The 26,023-nt window shown below is 39.9% G+C and overlaps 1 protein-coding gene across 6 annotated transcripts in view; it reads right to left on the reverse strand.

The window, feature by feature from the left end:
- Positions 1-1,858: 1,858 nt before the first annotated feature.
- The window catches only part of atxn2 (ataxin 2), a 102,614-nt gene continuing 78,449 nt past the window's right edge, over positions 1,859-26,023 (reverse strand). For 4 of the 6 annotated variants that reach the window (XM_072587553.1, XM_072587550.1, XM_072587552.1 and 1 more), the window contains 12 exons: positions 20,458-20,580; positions 19,187-19,257; positions 18,139-18,458; positions 13,501-13,567; positions 11,321-11,470; positions 10,968-11,040; positions 7,551-7,738; positions 7,087-7,216; positions 5,446-5,594; positions 4,716-4,943; positions 2,738-2,909; positions 1,859-2,476 (listed from right to left, as the gene is read on the reverse strand). In XM_072587553.1, the coding sequence (XP_072443654.1) occupies positions 2,448-2,476; positions 2,738-2,909; positions 4,716-4,943; positions 5,446-5,594; positions 7,087-7,216; positions 7,551-7,738; positions 10,968-11,040; positions 11,321-11,470; positions 13,501-13,567; positions 18,139-18,458; positions 19,187-19,257; positions 20,458-20,580 (1,700 nt within the window). In that variant the 3' untranslated portion in view covers positions 1,859-2,447. The remainder of the gene's footprint in view (positions 2,477-2,737; positions 2,910-4,715; positions 4,944-5,445; positions 5,595-7,086; positions 7,217-7,550; positions 7,739-10,967; positions 11,041-11,320; positions 11,471-13,500; positions 13,568-18,138; positions 18,459-19,186; positions 19,258-20,457; positions 20,581-26,023) is intronic. The other 2 variants (XM_072587554.1, XM_072587549.1) reach the window with 1 other exon arrangement.

Raw genomic sequence — 26,023 nt, forward strand, 5'->3', positions numbered from 1 at the left:
AGGATAGTGCCGTTAGGATAAACACTTCCAAGTTAACCATCCTCTCAAAACTTAACAACTAACTCAGTAACGAATCAAAGACCTACATTTATTTAGTGCTTGCCATAAACGTAGCTCACAAGAATTAAAGCACATTTATTTAGAAATGCAACATATGTTGTCAGGTAGACAATGACAATTTGCACACAGTAAACTCAAAATACTTTAAAGGTACAGGATGACTTACTTCTGTGAAGGTGATTGAGGGATTAATAGTAGCCAAAGTACTGAGGAAATCTTTCCCGTTGTTCAATGTTTTTTAAAAAAGTTCTTCATGGCATTGCTGACTGATTGCCCATTCCCAGTTCCCCATGATTTCAAACAGCATCTAGCACCCTCTGCAGTTCTAATGGCAGAGGTACATGTATTCTGAATTTTAAACAAGTGGCAGCAAAGAAATGGTCATATTGCCCACTCAATGACACATAACTTGGCATCACCAACTTCAAGTTACCTTCTGCATGTGTATGATCCTTGGTCTTCGATGTGGCCTGTGGCTGATGCTATCAATGGAGCCTGGTGAGTCACTTGTCCATGGCATAAAATACCATTACTGTGCTGTAGGCTTAACACCTGCCTGGCTCATACAATAGGTGGCACTGTAGTTAGCACTGCTGCCTTACAGCACCAGGGACCCAGGTTCAATGACAGGCCTGGGTGACCGTGTGAAGTTTGCATGTTCTCCCCATATCTGCAGGGTGCTCTTGTTTTCTCCTGTAGTCTGAAGATATGCAAACTAGATGGATTAGCCACGGTAAATGTGGGGTGGCAGGGATGATGTGGGTCTGGGTGGGATGTTCTTTGGAGGGTCAGTGCAAACTTGATGGGCCAACTAACCTCTTTCTGCATTGTAAGGATAGCATATAGGTTTTAGGGAGCTAGGAGGTCAATTAGTTGACTGTAGAATTCGAAGTCTTTCCCGCTTTTATAGCCACAGATTTTATGCTGGACTAGTTAAACTTCAGGGCAATGGTAACATTCAGGATTTGTAGTGGTGGGAAATTTTGTAATTGATCATCAACAGGAAATGCTCAGATGCTACAATGTTGAAGACAGTCAGTACCTGGCACATGTGGGACATCCTCCCGATCATTTTTCAAATCAAGCATAACCATTTTAACAGGACAAATACTATTCAGTCATTAGTAGACAACATCAAATCTAACCTTATGTTGGGGAAAAAGGAGCAATGAACAAACAATTGAAGCTGCATGGGCCTAGACCACTGCCCTGGACACCTTCTGTGGTATTGGCCAGAGTTTTAATATGATCGATTATTTGCAAGATTGCAATGCTGTAAAGTTTACAACTCAACCTGTATCAACGCTAGCAACAGGATCCACTGAATAGGAAAGATTTGGAGGGATATGGGCCTGAAGCAGGCAGGTGGGACTAGTTTAGTTTGAGATTATGTTCGGCATGATCTAGTTGGACCAAAGGGTCAGTTTCCATGCTTTATGGCTCCTTAATATGTTACCTTTGGTTACGGATATTCCTTCATGATGTTCAAAATTATAAAAAAAAATCCAATTGATCATTTGAAGCTCATTTTCCACCCCACCACATTATGATCTTCATCCACAAATATGGAGTGTTTCCAGCATTCTATTCTGTTGTCACAATATTTGTATGCTTGTTACAGAGGTAAGGGAACAAAGGCCATCATATAAAACACAGTATGATTTGATGAAGAAAAAACAAAAGTTCAAAATAGACAAAACATTCTTCACTAGTTCCATAGTTTTGACCTCAGCCTCTGGTCAATCTGCTGGCCATTAAAGGTGTGGGGGAGTTAAAAAAAATTACAATCATGCCAATGTCAGTTTTTAAAACTTTTTATTTTTTTGTTTTTTTATTTTTTTTTATTATCTACAAAGTAAAAGTTATTAACTTAAAAGTTACATCACTGTCTGGTGACAGTGCTCTCCTCCAGGAACCTCTATTCATAAATAAACCACCAGTTCACATCCGGATTTTGTTATAAGATACAGTTCAAGTTTGGTTAGAAGCAGAGAGTTCTGGTTTGCCAAATCTGGATGGCTTGCAGCAGGAACAATTTTATTAGTTCTTTCAACATGGGAAGTTCATAACTTAGAAGGGTCAGGCAAAATAAATACATTCCAGTTATCAGAAAGCAGATTTGGGGCATTTTGTAAGGCTGTTGATAAGACACACTGATTCCAGATTTGAACTTGGCTCTTATTTCTTTCTTGCCAGTTTATCTTGCCTTCTTCACAAGAGCAGCCACCGAATTACTCGGCAACACGTTCCTACTGGATGTTGCGTGACAGCACATGGTTTAGCATGAGAAGACAATTTCTAGTATTCTGTGCTTCTGGTTCCAGGTTTTAGGATAGGGAAGGATGTGTGGCATCAACTGGCCAGTCTGTGGTTACTGCTGGACAGGACTACAACGGCTGCTGATGATGAGCTTGTACTAATGGGAGAATAAACAACACAAAAAAAATCAATTTAAAAGTTCCAACTTTACTCTGTATACACAGGTAAAATCAGAAATATTTTCAGAGTGCGCAATTAAATTTGTGTTTTCTAAAAAAGAAACGAGTATGTGCCTGAGTCGTAGAAATAATATAAAAGCAGTGAGATGTAACAAATTCCGCAGGACCAGTTTACTTTCAGGCCAAAGATATAGCAAGTGTAAATCAAACCTTCTCCCCACTGTTTTTCTATTACTCACCTTGGGGGTGTGCCATATAAGAGAAGTGTGTAGTCGAGGAAACTGGAATGGGTGGCAGTGCACTCTGAGGAATACCACCTTGACCACCTGGTGGTTGTGCAGGCATTAGCATCATGGGAGGATGGGTAGCAGCAGGGTGGTGGGGAGGGCCCATTCCAGACTGTACATGAGCCTATAAACAAACAAAGCAGCCAAAGATCATTATTTTCTACTGAATAATGAATGTTAACTGACAGAAGCTTGAAGCTGATGCACAGAAATTTTAAAGTATTCCTTTAACTGCTGAACAAAATCAGATCCAAGAGTGAAACCTGGCTAGCTAGAGTTTTTTTGGATGGTCTTAGATGTTTACACCGTCAGGAAATCCACAAGATAAACTTTTTCTCTTTCACACCCCAGGGATTTGTGGACAACTGTGTTCTGACAATTGCTGAATGTAGGCACAGCTCAAGAACTCTCTGACCTTGTTTTTATTAAAGAAAAAAGGTAATTCACTCAAATTTGCCTCTATCTTGAAATCTAAATTCCACAAAATTATACTAACAGGTTAAATCGCCATAGTCCCACTGGACTGCAGGGCTGCTCTCCCATTAGAGAGGGATGACTGGGTGTGGTTTAACTAGAGGGTCACCATGCCTTAGGCAAGGGGAGAGGTTGAGGGGGAGAGAATCCTTCACAGTAACGTCAGTCCATATGGGAATTGAACCCACGCTGTTTTGGCGTCACTCTAAGGCACAAACCAGCTGTTTAGTCAATTCCATCAGATGGTACAATCTTTGTGCTATTCAATAAATCTGTGGCTGCCCCAGAGTGAGAGAGTGCAGCTCACTTTTGGTTAATTGCCCACACCCATATCAGGTACAAATAAGTTGCTCTTCTCTGACAAACAAGCTGATGAACATGAATTGTCATTCCAATTTGGAAGCAGACCTCCTATAAGATTGAATACTACAGCAACAAAAATACCACTCCATGGCACAGTTTTTTGGAGTTCTATTGCCCAGTGCCCATATAAATCCAAGGCAGTTGAGAGTAGCACCAAATCAGATTCACACAAAATCCTACCCAACTTCCAAAAAGTAAAGAGTGCTGCAGAGAAAGATGTGATATGTTTCAGAATTAGGAACCATCAAAATAATAAACTAGCCCAAAGAATTACAGATTTTTTAAAAGAAGGAATTAAGTCAATCAAACAAAAACATCTACTAGCCCATATGTTTTCTATATTGCATAAATTCTGAAATGCAATATAAATATTTTATTTGACTTAGTAATCTGTCAGAAATATCCTTGCAACAAACGTATCAGCCAGTGTTTTGCCACCAAAAACTGCAGTCACCAATACAGACTTACTGAGGCACAAACTGATTAAACTGATAAAACTGATAAATAACCCAATCTTGAATAACTTTTCATTAGCTGATCAGGAAACATTTATGATAGTTACTTTTCAGATCTGGACTCTTAAAAAAATATTAAATAAGTTTTCCCTGGAACATCTTGTACAGGTTTACAAAATCATGAGGGGCATGGATAGGATAAATAGACAAAGTCTTTTCCCTGGGGTGGGAGAGTCCAGAACTAGAGGGCATAGGCTTAAGGTGAGAGGGGAAAGATACAAGAGAGACCTAAGGGGCAACATTTTCACACAGAGGGTGGTACATGTATGGAATGAGCTGCCAGAGGAAGTGGTGGAGGCTGGTACAATTGCAACATTTAAAAGGCATTTGGATGGGTAGATGAATAGGAAGGGTTTGGAGGGATATGGGCCGGGTGCTGGCAGGTGGGAGTAGATTGGGTTGGGATATCTGGTTGGCACGGACGGGTTGGACCGAAGGGTCTATTTCCATGTTGTACATCTCTAAGTAGTTCAGAGTTCCTTTATGTAAAAGAACTCAAACACTACAAAGGAATTCTGCATTGCCACAAAGTTTATATAAACAACTTAGCCCAAATAACCTTTGATATGCTCACTTACCTGTGGTACATGTGCCATATGTGGAGGATTTGAATATCCATGCTGCACCTGCTGAGGGTGAAGTGTATAGACTGTCTGCTGTGCTGATGGGAAGCTAGTCTGAGGAGACTGTGGACTAGGACCTTGTGTCATGGATGGAGGAGTTGGTGTAAGAGTTGTGTGGTAAATTGCTTGCTGCTGTTGAGGATTGCCCAAATGAAGAGTCTGAGGAGCCTGATGTTGAGGATGCTGAAATTAAAAAAAGTCATTGAATTATCCTGGAACACAAGTATTTATTACAAAATGTAAGCAGCCAGATCAATCAGGTTTGTTGTTTTCCACTATATTAAGTGCAACATATATATAGTGGCTCCTAATACTAAATAGATAGTTATAAATTCCATTGTGAGAAAGTTGAATAGCCAGAATGTTTAGTGGCATTTACCATTTGCACCCCAAAGTCCCAATACACTTTTCGTCTCATCCATAGTGGAGCACAAAGGGACACTAACAGGAATAGTGACCGATACTGTGAAATTTCTCTCTGTTGGCCAAGTTAATTTTTATTAGCTGTAATCTCACCTCTCTACTTCACACCAGTCCTTTGCAACAAGGAGGGGAAAGAAGTGAACTTCCCCACGATATTTGCCAAGGCTGACTGGTATACAAACTCAGTCAGAAATGAGGCAGTCTACCATTACTTTATAAAACATACCTAGAAGTTAAATGGGGGCAAGTTGGCGTTCCTTACCTGGACTGGGCTCTGTGCTGGATGACTGCCGCCATGCTGTCCTTGTTGCTGTCCAGTTGGAGTCGCAGATGGTTGTGGGTGTGGAGCATGTGGATGTAGGGTAGCAGTCGGGTGGGGTGCAAACTGCTGATGAATTGGGCCTGGAGACACTAGAAATAAAAGTAAACAACCTGTTAACCTATTTTCTAACCAAAGAAAGAGTAAATCACAGTGGAGTTTGGAAATAAAAGCAGAAAACCTTGGAGAAAATCACCAGGTCTGGCAGCAGTTGTGATGAGTCAAATGATTTTATCAAACTCAAGGAACCTGGACATTTTTTCTATGCTGCTGACAAAAGGGGAGAAGGAGCAAGTGGAACAGATGGTGAGGGTGTTTAGAGGGAAAGACAATGGGCATGTTAATAATAGCAAAAGATAAACTGAACAAAATAGGAGTGATGGAGACAATAACTGGGAGAATGGAATGGTGCCCTTACAGGAAACAGTCTGAGAGGAAGTGTAATCAACGAATCTAAAGATACATCATTTACTACAAGAATTGTACTACATCTCCACCAATGACACTGGAAGGGAGAGATTTTTCACACCGAAGATTACAATTCTGTCTTCCCAAGATGGTGGTACCAGCAAGGTAGGCAGCGTTCAGGTCCCTGGGCCCATCAGATCCAGACGGCTCCTTCCTCCCTTCTTTCCTTATACTTTGTCTCATTTTTCATCACCTTCCTGCTGGTAGTGGAAGAGAAAGATGACATACTGGAGGACTGCAGCAGGAGTAGGACTTTTGGAGAGGTGACGGCCTGGCAACAGAGCCAAGGACTCCTGGTGTTGGTAGTCCCAGATTCCTAGTTGCAGAGTGAATGTGGGTCCAAGCACAGTACCCAGCATCAGCAGCCTGTTGGCAAGGTGGATCCAGTGACTAAGTGATGGGGCACGAGAGGGGCAACTCTGAAGTTGGTAGGTCTGGCACGAGCAGAGAGGTAGTGGCGCAGGTGCTGTTGGTCAACTGGTGCAGGACTCAGGAGTCTTGGCTGAGGTGGTGGAATGAAGATGGACTCTTCAGCTATATCTTTTCAATCTTAAACAATTCAAAATGGCACCAGATTGTGGTGACCGTTGAAGCTTTCCACTGTATTTTATTGTGTTGCTCACTGTTACAGCACAAGTGACAATACATGATTATTCATTCATTACAAATACTTTGCAGCTCAAACTTCTATTTTGTATCAATTGTCCTTAAAGCAAAAACAAATATACTGCATTGCACATGAACTCAACTGGACTATAACAGCATCACCAGTATTACTTAAACACATTATCATTCCACACAATCTCTGCTGCATACCCTGCAAACTAATACACCTTTCATGAGGTTAGGTGCTTAAAACCAAAAACAGCACAGCTTGGGGTTTTATACAACTGTAAGCTTACTTTCACACTTGCTTGCAGAGCAAGCTTGAGGGTTAAATAGTCTACTCTCACTCAAGTCTGTTTCTCACTTTTTGTTTTTCAACTTCTTGAGATAAGTGTCAACATTCCTCAATACTATACATGCCTCTACAATCCAAATTATCTAAGGAATGCAAGCAACGTTATTATTTTAACCAATAAACACCAGAAGTTAAAAACTGCTTTGATGGCTTACCATACATAGCATGTGTCTGTTCAGCAGTAGGATATTGTGCTGTAGACGAAGGGACCATTCCCGGTTGCCCATGACCAGGTGGTGCCATCATTCGAGCACTACTCTGCATTACTTGGCTGTACATCTGAGGCTGCGTAGTGGAAAAATTAAGTTTACAATAAAATTAAGTTTACACAGAAAGATAGAATATCGATATTTGCTTTAGATAGGTGTCCATTGCATTGCTTACATATTTTAATAATGGAGATGAAGTACTATAAATCTCAAAATAATCAGCTACCACAGGAAGTACGAGTCAATGGATAATGCATTGATTTTCACATAAAATAGATTCTCTATTCATTAGATGTCTAAGAAAGCCTGACATTTATTTGTAATTTGCAATGCAAGTTTAGCAAATAAGTATTCAAATATTCTAAGTTAAACATAAAGTACCTTTGTGGGAAACAATCTTGGCAATTTACCTGTGATTGATAATGTGCTACAGACTGTACAAGGGGTTGGTTAGGAAACTGTTGAGGGTTATAAGTAACATATTGTGAATAAGCTGGAGCAGTTGAAACAATCTGGCCAGCTGCACTAACTGGATGCATTATAGTTGGTGTGCCCTGAGGGTGATGCTGATCTGGTCGCTGTTGTGGCATGGCTGGTACTGGAAAAAAGGATAACAATTAGTGAGATTGCAGTGATCTTCAACTGCAAGGAAAACTGTTCAAAGGATAATTCGACACTTTCAGTACTGTATCAAAGATTAAATAGCACAATGGTCAGATAAAAATGGCAACACCAGGTTATGGTCCAACAGGTTTATTTGGAAGCACTAGCTTTCGAAGTGCTGCTCCTTCATTAGATGGTTGTGGAGATAAAGATTGTAAGACAGTTTTTTGGCTGTAAACTTTTGCTATAAATTCTACACCATGTTCTTTGCAGCCTGCAACACATTATCAAGGAGGATGAGCACCTCACCAAGACCTTCCCCACACCTCCACTGCTCGCCTTTAAACAACCAAACCTCAAACAGATCACTGTGCGTAGCAAACTACCTGGCTTTCAGGATACAACCTTGTCACAGTAGATGCTGCAAGACGTGTCAGAGTGTCGACACGGATACCACCATTACACGTGTGGACACCACCCACCGTGTACGCGATAGGTACTCATGCGACTCAGCCAATGTCTATTTCATACGCTGCAGGCAAGGTACATTGCCGAGACCAAGCAGAGGCTACAGCAACGGATTAACGGAGACCGCACAACAATCAACAGACAGAAGTGTTCCCTCCCAGTCGGAGAGCACTTCACTGGTCTGGGACATTCTACTATGCACCTTCAGGAGACCATCCTCCAAGACGGACTTTGGGACAGGCAACAACGCAAAGTGGCCGAGCAGAGGACGACGGTCAAGTTTGATACCCACGAGGATGGCCTCAACCGGGAACTTGGGTTCATGTCACACTACAAATGACCTATTGCACTATACGCGTGCGTGCGTGCACACACACACATACACTCCCACACACACCTCTCACAGACTTAAACCCCTTTATACACACACACACACCTTCTCACAGACACACATTTCCCCACTCCTCCACACAAGTTTGTGGGGTGAATTTGTACTTGCAGAATTACATTTTACTTTGCTCAAAAACAGCATGAATCCATGTAAGATTCTGTAAATCTGTTTTTCAGATTAGAATCAGTCTGACCATTGTGGCACAGATAGCCTCACACAGGGAGCTAACACTTTCAATACATTATCTGAGCCAATTGTTAAAGTTCATTCGAGAATGTAATTTTTTAGAAAAGGTTTTGAGATTTACATCTGAAAGAACTGAAACCAACATGGTCATTCTAAAAGCTAAGACACGTAACGAACAATCCAGGTCTTTTTCAACATATAATTTCAATTACATCACACTGTAAACGTTTGCTAGTGCTTCCAAATAAACCTGTTGGACTATAACCTGGTTTTGTGTGATTTTTAATTTTGTACACCCCAGTCCAACTTAGGTGTTGAGCATCAGTTAAAAAAAAAGTCACTAAACATTTATCTGAATAATTCAAGCTGCATATACCCATCTAAGGAAAGGTGAAGAAATTTTCATAATTTTAAATAGCTGGTTCATTATCCTTAAACTGCGACTTGTATTTCTAGATCAAGGCAGGAGAAACAGCCTCTTAGTATTTAACCAATCAAGTCACTGAAAGGTTTTACACATTTCAATGATATCTCAATCAGCTAAACTTTAGTTAATAGGTCCATTCTACTTTGACTTTCCATATTGGTTGACTAGTTCAACACAGGAATCACTCAATCAATCTGGTATATCTTTATCGCATTCCCTCTAAGACAGCTGTATTTGCTTAGAAATGGAGTTTAAAATTGTACCCAGTAACTCATGTATAGTCTCACAAAAGCACTATCATTTCCTCAATCTTAAACAGCAAGTCCACTACAAAAACAGCTAATGCACCAAATACCTTCCCAATTCCTTTTGGTATCTGAATGCTTATATTGTGATTTATGCACAAGGGCATCAAAATGCATTTAAATCAATGTTATTCAATAGAATTTCAATCTTGCTGAACTTGTAGAAATCTGGTTATTTTACTGTCACATGACAGAACTGCGTGTAATAAAAGAAATGCACAATCTTTGGAAAATAGATTTGAAGTTTTAAACCATCAGCAATCAAGAATGATACATGCATCTTCAAACACCAAACTACCTTCCGAACTTAAGTTCTTCAACCCTTAACCCATTGTGCAAACAAACTTTGATTTTATCCTCTCAAGTCTTCAGGTGTTTCTCAAAGTATATTATCTTTGACTGGAGACCATATTCCAGTCGAGACCAAACCAGTGTCTCAGTGACCATAACATACTTGCCTTTGTATTAGACGTCATATTTATAAAACTCAGGAAATGTGTCTTTTATTTGTGAAAAAAAATCTACAGTGTGCTACCTCCAATGATTTGTGTATACACCTTCAGGTCTCTTTTTGCAGCCACTTTAGAGCCATATCCTCTCACTTAAATTGGCATTTCTCAATCTTGCTGTCAAAATGCATCACTCCACATTTCTCTGTATTAAATTTCATTTGCCATATATCCACCCATTCCAACTGCATGCTTAAGTCATCTTGAAATCTATCACTTGCCTTCCCTCTTTTAATCTAATTCTATTTTCAAATTCTCTGGGTAATCACCATATGAACTCATCCTTGTAGAATGTTATCCCCAAAATAATAAATGCTTGTCGAGAATGATCAACCATTACTTTATATACGTGGTTATACACTATAGTTTAACTTGCCAATCTACTTTAAAATCCATGCTCAAACCTTGATAAATTGGCTTTGTTTCAAAACAGTATGAAATTCTACAGTATAATGACCACTCAGAAGACCCTTTCCTGTAAAATTACAGCTAACAGCAGACAAAATTCGTTAATACCAACATATCCACAATAGGCAGGACCTTAGTGAATCTCTACAATCAATCGACTATAAATAGCAAAAAAAATCAGGTGGGGAGAGAGAAAAGGCTACTCTTCAGACTCGTCTAAGAACCACAAATGGAAAATTATTTTCTCCAGACTTTTCAAAGATCATTTCATTTACTTGATTTAGTACTTTACAACTGCTAACCGACTTGAACCATCATATTATGAAGATTTACATTCCTCAAAACAAGTTTCCAATTAGCATACCAACTTTCAAAACATGGTAGAGATACAAGTGATCTTAAATTATATCAAAGCCAAAACAGGCATGTGTCAATTATAGGTACACTAAATACTACTTAAGAGATTATCCTACATAAATCCCTCAAAAAAGAAATCATACATCAGACAAGACAAAACCCCATTCTCTCACCTTTACCTGCTCTATATGACTTAGCTTGGTTGATTGGCATCGGAGTCATTGGAACATGATACATGTGAGTAGTCTAGAGTCGAAAAAAACAGTGAAGGCTGTCAGTCTGGACAGTGAAAATAAAATTTATACAAGACAGCTAGAGTTTAGAACTGAAACATTAGAGTCAGCATCAATATTGTTTGTTGAGTAGATTCATAAACCTTAATGGTTTATAGGGTGTGAGCATCACTCAAAAACATCATTTGTTGTCTATCACATTACATCCATCCATTATTAAACTAGACAGTGCTACACAAATGATTTTCCATATTTAGTTTTTTAAAAAAACACAAAAATTTCAGGCTGGTTACCTGTACTCCTGGGCTAACTGGAACTGGGTATACCACATTCTGCGCATAACACATTGGCTGATTGTACACTGGAGGATGCTGCTGGACCACAATAGATGGACTAGGTTGGGCTTGAGGACGTGGCGGCGTTGGTGTGGTTGTTGGCTTAGGCTGTTAAAATAATAGCAATTCAAGTCACCATTGAAATCCTTAATAGTTAAATAGACTTTGAAAGCAACTTTAGCAGAATAATGTCATTCCTTCCTGCTGCTAAAGTGGAACTGAAAATCAGTATGGATCTCACCAACAGGTATATTCATGGTGCCGCTAACAGTATAGTTGGATGCCCTTGTTTATTGTATGATTTACACAGCCTCTCTGACTGCTTGCAAACCCGTCATTACCTCCCATTCACCAACATCTCACCATTTCCTACTTCCACCCTGCTCCATATGATTGTTGCCTCCCTGCAACCAAATCGTCACCAGCACTGTCTCCTGCCACTGGCCTGCTCCTGAATCCTCTCTGCCTCCCACTTGCTATCTCATTTGCCACACTGCTCCCTCACTATCCCGTACTCCATGAGGAAATAAGACATAAGAGTTTACATAGGCCACACAGACCACCAAGCGTGCCATGCCATTCACTGAGATCATGGCTAACTTGATCATTCTCAAGATCACTTTCCTTTTCTACATTTATTGAGTAAAAATCTGTGCCTCAGTCTTGCATGAACTTCAATGACCCAGCCTCTAAGACCCTCTGTGGAATAGAATTCTACAGATTCATTCTCTCAGAAGTAGTTCCACCTCATCATATTCTAACTGGACAATCCCTTATTCTGAGTTTATGTCCTCTATTGTCCAAGGGGAACACAACATCAACATATCACCCTGCCAATTCTCATAAGAATCTTAGATGTTTTAATAAGGCCTCCTCTCATTCTTCTAAACTTGGAGTACAAGCCCAGCCTATTCAATCTCTCTTTATAAGAAAATCCTAGGACCCGAGGATGTAGTCTTAGAGTCAGGCTACCTAAGACAGAGATCAGGAAATACCACTTCTCTCATAGGATAGCGAATCTGTAGAATTCTTTACCACAAAGTTGTTAAATATATTTAAGGATAAGATAGATTTTTTTTTAAATCAGTAAGAGCAAAGGATATTGGGAGAAGGCAGGAAAGTGAAGTTGAAATTAGATCAGCTATGATATCACTACTAGCACAGCAGACTCGAACAGTCAAACAGCCAACATGTGCTCATGTGATTTATGGTCTGCCTAATAGAAGATAGGTCTGCAGAGTCCAGAGTCCAATGTACCTAATCTTAATAGTAAACAGCCAAAGCGGAGGTCACACCAGATAGAAAGCTTTCTTTCTATCCCAGCATACTTTAAATGGAATTGTTCTTTACAATAACAAATTAATATTTCAACTGCAGACTGACAAAATAAACTGTCCCTCAAAAGCTATAAACTAATAAAATGGACAGGTACAATAACCAGTCCAATCTATAGTTTAAGCAAAGCATACAAATACACAGAACAGAATTGGTTATATTAAGACACAAATCACTGAAGTTCCTAAACCTTATGCGGCCTCTCTATATATTGTCTAAAATTAGTGCAATTGCTGGCAGTCACTAAAAAAAAAAGCAATGAAGACATTAGATATGGATACACTGAAATTGTTTATTGTAGAAGAAACATGGAATATAACTCATCTAATGTATCTCGCCTTTTAGCAGAAAATAATTTTCTTACTACAGTTGCAAAATGTATTAATTTTATCACCAAAATACAGACTTGAGTAATGTCTCCCTCCCTGTTGAGTAACACAAAAGAGTTTTCCAATAAGCATAGAAAGATCCAAGGACTGCCCTAACAAACAAATGAGAAACCAACTTGCCTCAGCAAAATTCCTATAATGTGACATTTTATGTAATCTGGAGTGATTCTCATGGTGCTTCAGCAACTGACCCAATTTGGATTGGGTGGCCATATCCTCTTGTGGATGTTTGAGAGAGACAAAGGACCTATCAGAATCCTAATATCAACAAGAAATTAACCTTATAGCTATTATTTAAACCCTCATTTTCTTCCACCGTTGGATCTGGATTCTTCTCTTCCCTTGAATTTGAGTGCAAGAGAAACGTCTCTTCAATATTATACTAGAGGAGAACAAATAAGCAGCATAACTTACAGGAGTATAGAAAGTCTTCGGATTGAATTCTTTAGCATTTGGATTCAATGTAGATTTTCTAACTTGTCTGAAAGAGACAAAAGTTTTAAGATCGTACAGTATTTCAGGCACCATTGGCAGACAACCATCGACCTAAAATGACAACTTTGCTCTGTTCAAAGATGCTGCACAACTTGCAGAGTATCTTCAAAATTTTCTGGTTTATATTTCAGTTTTCCAGCATCCATAGTATTCTGGATTTGTTTAATAATCAGGTTATTTGGGTGGAACGGAGAAATAAGAAAAGGATGATCACTTTACTGGGATTGTATTATAGACCCCCATATAGTCAGAGGGAAATAGAGAAACAAACTTGTAAGGAGATCTCAGCTATCTGTAAGAATAGGGTGGGTATGGTCGGGGATTTTTCCAAACAGACTGGGACTGCCATAGTGTTAAGGGTTTAGATGGAGAGGAATTTGTTAAGTGTGTACAAGAACATTTTCTTATTCAGTATGTGGATGTACCTACCAGAGAAGGTGCAAAATCAGACCTACTCTTGGGAAATAAGGCAGGGCAGGTGACTGAGGTGTCAGTGGGGGAGCACTTTGGGGCCAGCGACCATAATTCTATTCGGTTTAAAATAGTGATGGAAAAAGATAGACCAGATCTAAAAGTTGAAGTTCTAAATTGGAGAAAGGCCAATTTTGACGGCATGAGACAAGAACGTTCAAAAGCTGATTGAGGGCAGATGTTCGCAGGTAAAGGGACGGCTGCAAAAGGGGGAAGCCTTCAGAAAGGAGATAAGAATCCAGAGAAAGTATATTCCTGTCAGGGTGAAAGGGAAGGCTGGTAGGTATAGGGAATGCTGGATGACTAAAGAAATTGAGGGTTGGGTTAAGAAAAAGGAGGAAACATTTGTCAGGCAGACAGGATAGATTGAATGAATCCTTAGAAAAGCATAAAGGAAGCAGGAGTATACTTAAGAGGGAAATCAGGAGGACAAAATGGGGACATGAGATAGCTTTGGCAAATAGAGCTTAAGGAGAATCCAAAGGGTTTTTACAAATATATTAAGGACAAAAGGGTAACTAGGGAGAGAATAGGGCCCCTCAAAGATCAGCAAAGCAGCCTTTGTGTGGAGCCACAGAAAATGGGGGAGATACTAAACTGACATTTTGCATCAGAATTTACTGTGGAAAAGGATATGGAAGATACAGGAAGTAGGTAAATAGATGATGACATCTTGCAAAATGTCCATATTACAGAGGAAGTAGTGCTGGATGCCTTGAAACACAAAGGTGGATAAATCTCCAGGACCTCATCAGGTGTACCTCAGAACTCTGTGGGAAGCTAGAGAAGTGATTGCTGGGCCTCTTGCTGAGATAACTATCATCAATAGTCACAGGTGAGGTGCCCGAAGACTGGAGGTTGGCTAATGTGGTGCCACTGTTTAAGAAGGGCAGTAAAGACAAGCCAGGGTACTATAGACCAGTAAGCCTGACGTTGGTGGTGGGCAAGTTGTTGGAGGGAATCCTGAGGGACAGGACGCACATGTATTTGGAAAGGCAAGGACTGATTAAGGGTAGTCAACACGGCTTTGTGTGTGGGAAATCATGTCTCACAAACTTGATTGAGTTTTTTGAAGTAACCGAGAAGATTGCTGAGGACAGAGCGATAGATGTGACCTAAATGGTCTTCAGTAAGGCGTTCGACAAAGTTCCCCATGGGAAACTGGTTAGCAAGGTTAGATCCCTCAGAATACAGGGAGAACTAGCCATTTGGATACAGAACTGGCTCAAAGGTAGAAGACAGAGGGTGGTGGTGGTGGAGGGTTGTTTTTCAGACTGGAGGCCTGTGACCAGTGGAATGCCACAAGGATCGGTGCTGGGCCTTCTACTTTTTGTCATTTACATAAATGATTTGGATGTGAGCATAAGAGGTACAGTTAGTAAGTTTGCCGATGACACCAAAATTGGAGGTGTAGTGGACAGAGAAGAGGGTTACCTCAGATTACAACAGGACCTTGACCAGATGGGCCAATAGGCTGAGAAGTGGCAGATGGAGTTTAATTCAGATAAATGTGAGGTGCTGCATTTTGGGAAAGCAAATCTTAGAAGGACTTATACACTTAATGGTAAGGTTCTAGGGAGTGTTGCTGAACAAAGACCTTTGAGTACAGGTTCATAGCCCCTTGAAAGTGGAGTTGCAGGCAGATAGGATCGTGAAGGCGGCGTATTGTATGCTTTCTTTTATTGGTCGGAGTACTGAGTACAGGAGTTGGGACGTTATGTTGTGGCTGTATGGGACATTGGTTAGGCCACTGTTGGAATTTTGCGTGCAATTCTGGTCTCCTTCCTATCGAAATGATGTTGTGACACTTGAAAGGGTTCAGAAAAAGATTTGCAAGGATGTTGCTAGGGTTGGAGGATTTGAGCTATGGGAAGAGGCTGAACAGGCTGGGGCTTTTTTCCCTGGAGCGTCGGAGGCTGAAGGGTGACCTTACAGAGGTTTACAAAATGATGAGGGCCATGGATAGGATAAATAGACCAAGTATTTTCCCTGGTGTGGGGGAGTCCAGAACTACAGGACATAGGTTTAGGGCGAGACGGGAAAGATAAGGGAGAGACCTAAAGGGCAACTTTTTCACACAGAGGGTGGTACGTGTATGAAATGAGCTGCCAGAGGATGTGGTGGAGGCTGGTACAATTGCAACATTTAAAAGGCATTTGGATGGGTATATGAATAGGAAGGGTTTGGAGGGATATGGGCCGGGTGCTGACAGGTGGGACTAGATTGGGTTGGGATATCTGGTCGGCATGGACAGGTTGGACCTAAGGGTCTGTTTCCAAGGTGTACATCTACATGACTCTATAGTAAAAGCATTTTGCACTGTCAAATATACATTTTGCAATTTTAAATTGGTTTTAACTCTGACCTTGTATAAAAGCAGCTTGAGAAATAATGACGACTACCAGCTAATCATTAAATAGAAGGAGGCAACAGTTAAGGTTCAATGATTAATCCTTTAGGTGCTTCAAAGGAAGTCACAATCCAAGAGAAGACTGATCAGATGGTAATTTTGCTACAAAAAATCTACAACACAAACCAACTACAACATCTGTGCCACCTCTTCAACTGCAGCTATCTGCCATAATTGCCTTTCTTGCGTTTCCCTGTGCCCTTCTGCGAATTTCTTACTTATTTGAAGCCATCTTTCATACTGTTTCAGAATCTTTGTTTCAATAATGTGATAAAGCATCCCAAGTTCTTAAGAATCATACGTGGGGAAAAAGCTTTCAAATCATTCCCTTGTTGTTTTTATTTTAATATTCATTCTATATGGTCCCTTGTTATGGGCAGTCTTGTCAATTTATATGCCAAAAAAAAAGTTGTTGCCTCAACTATCGTTAGCCAGACTGAATGTGAAGTTTAAAATTACAACTTGTGCACTTCAAGAGCAACAGAGCAAGCAGCTACAAACAATAAGTGGTGTTAAAGCATTTTAAAATGGAAACCACTAAATTGAAAATGATTTTGATACCAGTATTTTAGGGAACACACCTTGCTTTCAACATTTACCAAGAGATTTGCCACAACTATCATGCACTTCAAATATACTGCAAAATCACTGCTTGTGGTAAAGTTGTAACGTTTGGGCTGGATTTTCCAATCCATGAGATTGCTACTTAAAAAAAGAGGGAGCTCTGCATTTCTGAGAGGAAATTCCAATCTCAACTCCTTCAGAAAAGTGGAGTAGACTTCCATTCTGACAGTTCTTTCATAGTGTGGCAATGTCAGGAGAAGACAAACCATGCCCCCTTTTCCATGCAGTGAGTTGGGGTATATTCTGAAATTTAAAAGGTCCTTACAGCTACTTTAACAGCAATAAGATAAGAGCAATCTTGGTCAGAAGGGTAGGCTGCCAGCTTGGGAAAAGATAGGTGGCAGGGTACTAGGTAAGTAGGGTGTTAGCTGGGTAAGACGCTGAAGGAAGGGGGTAGTACGATATGGTACAAGTTGTAAGAGTGCTAGGTAACTGAGGTACTGTTTACAGCAGGTCAGGATGGTTCAACGAAACTGGATTCAGCAGGAGGTGGTGAGACTAGCATTGGTTTCACAGGACCCAGAAACGGGTTCTGGTCCAGTCAGGTCCAGTGCAGCAACAGGGCATCAGGTTGGGTCTGCTGAAAGTTTGCAGTTGGGTCCTGGGGATTCCCAGGTCAGTGTCTGAGGGGTGTAAGTAGTCTGAGGGAGTGGTAATTGGGGCACGTGGTGCCAGTACAAGGTCTGTTGAATAGTTTTTCAGGAATGTTCCCTGAACAACTATTTTACCTAATAGCATCAATCTGTCAATGATCCGATTTAAATAGAGACTTTTGGAGGGCTCTAAGAAAATGAATAACCTGCAATCTGCTACAGAGATTCCACAGGATGCACAACTTCCATCTGGAATGATGGCAGTGTAGCAAGGAAGTTTGGGATCTTACATGTATCACCTGATCATGCAATATTACCATATTAAGAAATCAGACTCCTTTCGAGTTTTAATGAAATTGGGAAGATAATACGCACATTTATTGCCCACAGACTGCTGCAGTGTTGATGCATTCTGGTTGAACTATTGGTAATATATCATTTCTGGGTGTGCATACGTACTCTGGTGTACCTTCCTTTTTATCCTCTTTTTCTTCTTTTTCTGGCTTACTGGTTGGACCAGTAGTCTGGACGGCCTGGGAAGTCACATCTGGTCCTCTCTTCTGCTCAGAGCTGATTATGTTCGGGGAAGCACTGGGACTGCTTGGTTTGCTGCTACTATTGCTGGTGTTTGCATTTGAGCTGCTCTCACTGACAGATTCTTTGCTACCCGGTTCAATCACTGTTATCTTCTCCTTGATTGGATCCCTGGACTGGTTCTCTGTACTCTCTCTGGACTTAAACTGATCCACAACCGGATCAGCGATTGGAGCAGTCTGCAACTAAGAATGGTGTAAGTTTAAATATATAAACCAACATAAAAAGTCTCATTATTTGTATAACAAGTCACCTAAATCTGATGAAAACGCTATTTAACATACTAGTCGTCAAAATGTTCATGATATTCAAAGTTATATTGTTTAGGTCTATTACATAAAAATATTTCAAACATAACAGTCTGCAACAGGGCAAGTTAAGCAAAAGGTAAGGAACGCATTTTTGACATCAGTTGAAAAAAACCAAAAATGTTCTTTTTGTTCAAGAAAAATTCAAAAAATTGCACTAGGAATAACTTGAGAAGCAGCAATAGTCTGGAAAAAGGCAGCAGAGAACTCCTCCTCAAATGTGCATAACTGTGAAGAGAACAAGTAAAAGACTAATTTAGATGAAACAGAAAAATCAAAATACTTTTTTAAAAATGGTGCAAGAGAGATGAGAATGGAGTCAATGGCAATTGTTAAACTGGTCGTTTTGTAAAGTCGTAACTTATTTTGCTTCAAAAAAGGATTCCCAATCTGTGGGCTGCAACCCCACTGGGATCATGGAGATCATTATTGGGTCATAGATGCCAATCCTCCAAGGGTAACTGCGGAGGGGAGACTGCCAGGTCTGCAGATTTGCCTTGATATGATTAATACAAGTCTGTGAAAGAATTTGGCAAGTTTGTCCTCAGTTCTACAACAAAATTGCATTTAGCTTTGTGAACAGGATTGATACTGAAAGTACTCACTCTAAAGTCTTCCCTGAATTTCTTTAAGTCTGCTATCTGTTTCTTATGATCTGAAGCCGATGGAGATGTAGCTGCAAAGAGAAAAACTCAATCATATACAAAACATGTTACCTGTACCAGTCTGAAATCAAGACAACTGAACTATTTTGAAACAAAAAAGTTATTGTATTTAAATAATTATGCTATATAATAACAGGCTGAGGCACAAAAGCCTTTTATGAAATATACCCAGATGTGCAATTTATTTTTGTCTGATGTTCTTTCAGATTGGCAGAGTATTAACTTCTAATTGGGGCTGGAAGATTGAATAAGCATGTTATCTATAAGAATCAATATTGATGACAAATGCAACAATTAAAATAATGACTGCAATGCCAAACTGCATGTGTACACAACTGAAAAGTTTTACAAGTGAATGGGCACCATCTTTTAGATGGGCTGCGGAAAACTATAATTAAGAATCCCTACAATATTCCTATATACAAGTTAAGAATCCTCACTTGAAGTTGGAACTGCATTGCTAAAAATCCTGACTTTTAAGTGAATGGTGGATTCACCTAGGAATCTTGACTATAGCCAGTTAAGTTTCTTTGGACATTTCTCATCCAGAAAAACTAAACTGCATGCTTAGATGCCACATGACACACGAGCAGCACTAAATTTCAAGCGGAGATAGCTTGTGAAACAAATACACTCAAAGTACAATAAATAAATGTAAAATGTTTAAAACTATTATTCAAAGGCATCTGGATGGGTATATGAATAGGAAGGGTTTAGAGGGTTATGGGCCAAGTTCTGGCAGATGGGACTAGGTTAGGATAGGATATCTGGTCGACATGGACGAGTTGGACCGAAGGGTTGTGTCTCCACGTTCCATCTTGTAGCAGAACCTAGCTGATGCATGAAGCTAAGGTCTCAGGTCCACTTGCACCAACCACCATTTGCCACTAGATGGGACTCGATACAAGTTCAAATAGAAGGCAGGAGAAGGGACTGAAGAATTGACCCTGATTACAAGAGTAAAAAGAGATTGTTGAGACAAGGACAAAGATGAGATGAAAGAAGAAACAGAGGAATAGAGGACAAGGGCAAAAGCAGAAGCATTATGTGCATGCATAAACCAAAGGAGAGCAAGTCTTTGGCAAACAATATTGAAAATGAAACGGGGAATATTAAATGGATATGGTCAATATTTCATGAACAACATTAAAGTGAAATCACATTAAATCAACACTAGATAGGAACTTACTCTATAGTCATGTAATACTAACCTTTGATTCCTGGTTTGGTTAAGCTAGGGGGAGTATTACAGATTTCAACAGGCTTTGGATTCTCTTTGTTTACAGAGGGCGAATTCTGCTTCTGTTCCTGAAGTCTGGTTTCCTTAGCTGCAAGTGGACAAATACGCCCGGAATTATTTTGGAATTAAATTTATGCATAACCCAGAAATTATAAACTAATATGGCACAACAATTATATGCACTATTCCATTTGAGATTGCACAAGTGACTTATACAATTTCAGCATCACTTTCTTGCTCTTGGACTCTAAGCCCCGATTAATAACTCATTCTATGCTTGTTGCTCTCTCCATTTGTCCTGTCACCTTCAATTATCCTTGCATATACACATCCCAATCCCTCTGCTCCTGCATCCACCTTGAAATTGTATCCTTTATTTAATATTGTATTATAAAATCCATCACCCCCCACTTTTCTGCATTCAACCTCATCTGCCACCTATCCACCCACTGCACCAACTTGTCACCGAATTCCACGGTGGGCGGCACGGTGGCACAGTGGTTAGCACTGCTGCCTCACAGCGCCAGAGACCCGGGTTCAATTCCCGCCTCAGGCGACTGACTACGTGGAGTTTGCACGTTCTCCCCGTGTCTGCGTGGGTTTCCTCCGGGTGCTCCGGTTTCCAAACGATGTGCAGGTTAGGTGAATTGGCCATGCTAAATTGCCCGTAGTGTTAGGTAAGGGGTAGATGTAGATGTAGGGGTATGGGTGGGTTACGCTTCGGCGGGGCGGTGTGGACTTGTTGGGCCGAAGGGCCTGTTTCCACACTGTAAAGTAATCTAAACAAGTTTTTTCCCTGAAGGTTAGGCAGAAACAAGTCTTCAATGACATGTCCCAATAATCCATCCTCAGCCACAATTAAAGATCCATACACTAGCTCAAGTGCTTAACAAACGTCAACAGGTAATTTATGTGCCAACATTTACTGGACAGTTAGATCTTGGCACATTGCCACATACTTAAAGACAACTCCTTTCTTTGTGAGACAGTGTTTGGAACAATAATTCGGTAATACACTGAAGGATACAAGCTAAGCAAACCAATAGATGTCAACTTTTCTGAAAAATGTGTTTAGCTGTTTCACAATGTGTCTTCCTTGCAGCTTATAACAATTAGACTTAATCCTGTGTTTTGGAGATGTCTGAAGTCTAAAAATTAAGATTGCTGACTATAAATAGGACAATTTGACAGCAATTAACTTTGCCTGCTTGGGTACTCTCAGCATCCAGCATTAAGTCATTAAGAGGATTTCAACAAAGAGCCCTCTTAGAATGTCGAACCTGAAAACAATCTTTTGGTGGCGTGGGGGGAAAAGAAGAAAGAAGCACCTATGAAACTAACAGTTGGAAAATAGTATTCCAGGTTTCATTAGACCTGGGTATGGAAAGATTTCACAGATTGATGAAGCGTCCACAGCAATGTTTGCTACATGGATTTAATACTTGATAATTATATGCATTATGAAACCGACCAATCCCCTCAAAACATGTCAGGGAGATCGCGTAGACCCTAACTTTTACTTATTTTAAAGGCAAGTGCCTGGCGTTGCATTCCGGATACAATTTGATTGGTCAAACCTTTGCTTAAAGAAAAACATTATATTCATATATTATGGTAACAATACAAATTTTTTAAAAATTGGAATAACTACTCTATTGGAAAACTTAACGGAATGATGGTAGTTAAATAATCTATCAGGGAGTGAACCCAAGCCAGTAGTGGGTAGTGGGAAGTGGGGGGGGGGGGAAAGAGAGAGAGAGAGAGAGAGAGAGAGAGAGAGAGAGAGAGAGAGAGAGAGAGAGAGAGAGAGGGAGGGAGAGAGAGGGAGAGGGAGAGGAGAGAGAGAGAGGGGGCAAGAGGAGAGCTTTTACAAATCCAAGAGCTACTGAACAAACCCCAAGCTCTCAAGCTGTTTACTTTATTGACTTGAAGTATTCCGCTTGCCACCTGTCTCAACTTCTCTTCATAAAAATAATGGACAAAATACACCTCTTAATGCCATAGTATCATCACATGTTTACATCTTAATTGCAATGATACAGCGGAACCAAATATGATAATCTGAATTGAACTGTTAATTATAGCAAATGGAATTAAATCAGCAAGGCTGGTTGAAATCAAACAGGTAACCTCAGCAAGCCCAAGAAGAGCCAATAGAAGACAGCATGGGAACATGCCAACCAACTAACTTAGGAACCAAAGTAACCAACCCACATTCAGAACAGGATTGTTCATGGTCTATTTCAAAATCTGTATTCCCATGTAATGCCTGGAAAAAGGTCAACAATACGGTATTCTAGAATAATGTCTAAAGAAGTGTGTTGAAATGCAACACTCAAGCAAATGACTGAAGGTGCTTAAGAAAGCTCATAGGAAATAAAGCAGGAAGATCTCACTGCTGGACCACCTATAGGCATTTCCAATTAATCAGAGGGGCAGCTATACGATTTAACTGTAACAGGTTTACTTAAAATTCTCTATAATGCTGTTAGATTTGGTGCAATATTTAGAATTACAACTGAAACCTTCTACATTCTTCCATCTACAAAAGATGAAGAATACATAACAAACGATCCATTTCAGCTGGCATGCCTTCCTACAATGCACCTTGGCTTCTTCAGCCATTGGCATAGCATTGATTGATTCTCTCAAAAGGACTGCACGTGAAATTACACGTGTTGTTGTGGGTTGTTGCCAAGCCCCTATAACTGTTACAAATTTAAATGGCACAATTACCTATACCCAGGGTTGCTAATTGTGCTTTTTTGGATTCACCTATTCTTAGAAGTAGGGATAGAAAATCATGTTCATTGGGTTAGTATTGAATTTAATGCAATTCATGATTTACATCTAGAAAAATTTGTAATAGATTAAGCATTAACATTCCTAGCACCATTATATTTTTTAATCCGTTTACCAGGTGAAAGTTAGTCTTCCCAAGAAGAACCTAAACATCTTATGATATATGGATTTCCAAGTTTAAATCAATAGCAGTCAAAAACATACATACATCCGAATGTAAAGCCACACAGAGTGTGTAGTTTTGGTCTCCTTGTCACAGGAAACATATTAATGCTAGAGAGGGATGGTAATGAACGTTTGTCAGATAAACTTGATTATCAATGGCATAAAGGGCTTTGAGGATGTAGTGGATAAGAGGCATTGAAGTGTTCAATTAATCATCATTGTTAAATGACAGATTTATAAGATAACAGGCCATTGGGCCTGTTCTATCGAAGAAATTCAAATCTCTTCAAAAATTATACGTTATGTTTAGAAATATATCACAAATTCAGATTGGAAACTAAATTTGCATCCAGCCCCAATCCAAGTATTTACATTCGATGGATTTAAATCCTCCATGTATTACTAACATCTTTCGAAGGAGGAAATTTCATTAAGACACTATCCTCACTAATGCAACTTGTGTATATTAAGTACAATTTAAAAAATAAAGACAACCATAATAAGTGGATTTTATACCAAAGGGGAAAGCAAGAAAAATTTTAGATCTTTTCAAAAGGCAAATAGTAATTTCCAATAAAATAAACCAAAGCTCTAGCCGCCTCTGGGAAAAAAAAAGTACAATACCCATTTTAATTGTAGATTCATATATGCAACAGCAACTTATTTTACACGTAGCATCTAAATATACTCTTGCTGCCTTTATACACCAAGGATTCACTCGCTTTCTCCTGTCTATACCTGACATATGCTTCCTTCGGTTTCTTAACCGAACCCTCAATTTCTCGAGTCATCAGCATTCCCTACACCCACCAGCCTTTCCTTTCACCCTAACAATAATATACTTTCACTGGACTCTTGTTATCTCATTTCTGAAGGCTTCCCATTTTCCAGTTGTCCCTTTACCTGTGAACATCAACCCTCAGTCAACTTTTGAAAGTTCTTGCCTAATACCATCAAAATGAGCCACATCCGACAAGAACAGCATATCACTCCAAGAAAGGCCATTTTGCTCCTTCCAATCTACAGACCCAGAAAAATAGCACCATCTTATTGCTCTACAAAACATTGCTCCAGGCTAACTTAATACTTATGGCTTTTGTTTTTAAATTTAATCAAGAGACAGATCCCAATAAAAACAATCAAGAATGAACCCACTCTACTCACTATTGTAGATTTATAGCAAGGCTATGCTTAAAACTATTTACTTGTCTGCGTCAGTGCTGTCACCTTTCCCAAACAGGCTCCTCCAAGATCAGCTGGGAATTTCACTGTTTGTTAAGTTTTCCTGGACACGCTCCGATGTCCAGCAATACGTGAATTCAAACAGCAAAGGTAGTAACTACACAGATTCACTGCTGTGTCAGTTAGAGAGTGGGTTTCTTTCTCTCTCCCTTACAGACCATGTGCTCGCTGCCTGTGTCTGTCTTTCTCCCATTTAAAAGTGCAGCTGTTTTGACTTTTTTTTCAAAGTTCCAAAACAATTGCAACAGCATATAAAACAGTAATTGCTGCTCCTGGAATTCGAGGAAATCACCTCCAACACCTAAAATACCTCAAAAAAGGAGCAGCCTGTTACAGCCAGAAATTTTTCTGTCCTCCATCTTTTACGAAGGTGACAGACTTCAAAAGTTAACTGATTTTCTTTACAGAGGTGCTGTTTGACCAGTTCGGTATTTCCAGTATTTTTGTTTTTAGTTCAGATTTCCAGCATCTAGAACTTATTCTTCTTTCTCTTCCATCACTAAGACTACTGAATTTCAATTCTGTACATACACAGAAGTCTACACCCAAGCCTCTGCCCATCATATATTGAAACCCTCATACAGCCTTTGTTACCTCTAGCTGAAAAATGTGTTGCTGGAAAAGCACAGCAGGTCAGACAGCATCCAAGGAACAGGAGAATCAACATTTCGGGTATAAGCCCTTCTTCAGGAAACGTCGATTCTCCTGCTCCTTGGATGCTGCCTGACCTGCTGCGCTTTTCCAGCAACACATTTTTCAGCTCTGATCTCCAGCATTTGCAGTCCTCACTTTCTCCTTTGTTACATCTAGATTTGATAATTCCAATGCATTCCTGGCCAGCCTCCATATTCCCCTCTATGTAAACACTAGGTCATCTAAAATTCTGTTGCCCCTGTCCTTACTCCAATTAGCCCATAACTGTGCTTATCCAAGAGCCAGTACAGAACAATGTCTCCATTTTAAAATGCTCAGCCTTGTTTACAAATGCCTCTGCAGCTCCATTCCTTCCCACGTCTAATCTGCCCAGTCCAACAACTTGTCCAAATGCCTGACTTTCTCCCTTCTTGGTTTCTTGAGAATCACCAATTTTAAACAGTTTCACAATGGTTCCTGTTCTTTCAACTGCCAAGGTCTTAAGCACTGGAATTTCTTCCCAAAGTTATCCTAGTTTCAATCCTCCTTTAAGATGCTCAAGGCCTTGCCCTTTGGCCAAGCTTTTGATCATCTGCCCTAATATCTTGTGTGGCTTGTCAAATTTAAAAGCAGGGGAGAATTGGGTAATATTTCAGCTATGAAGCAGCAGACTTGGTGACTGGTATTTGGGATTT

Source organism: Chiloscyllium punctatum, chromosome 17, assembly GCF_047496795.1.
Source record: "Chiloscyllium punctatum isolate Juve2018m chromosome 17, sChiPun1.3, whole genome shotgun sequence".
Lineage (NCBI taxonomy): Eukaryota > Metazoa > Chordata > Chondrichthyes > Orectolobiformes > Hemiscylliidae > Chiloscyllium > Chiloscyllium punctatum.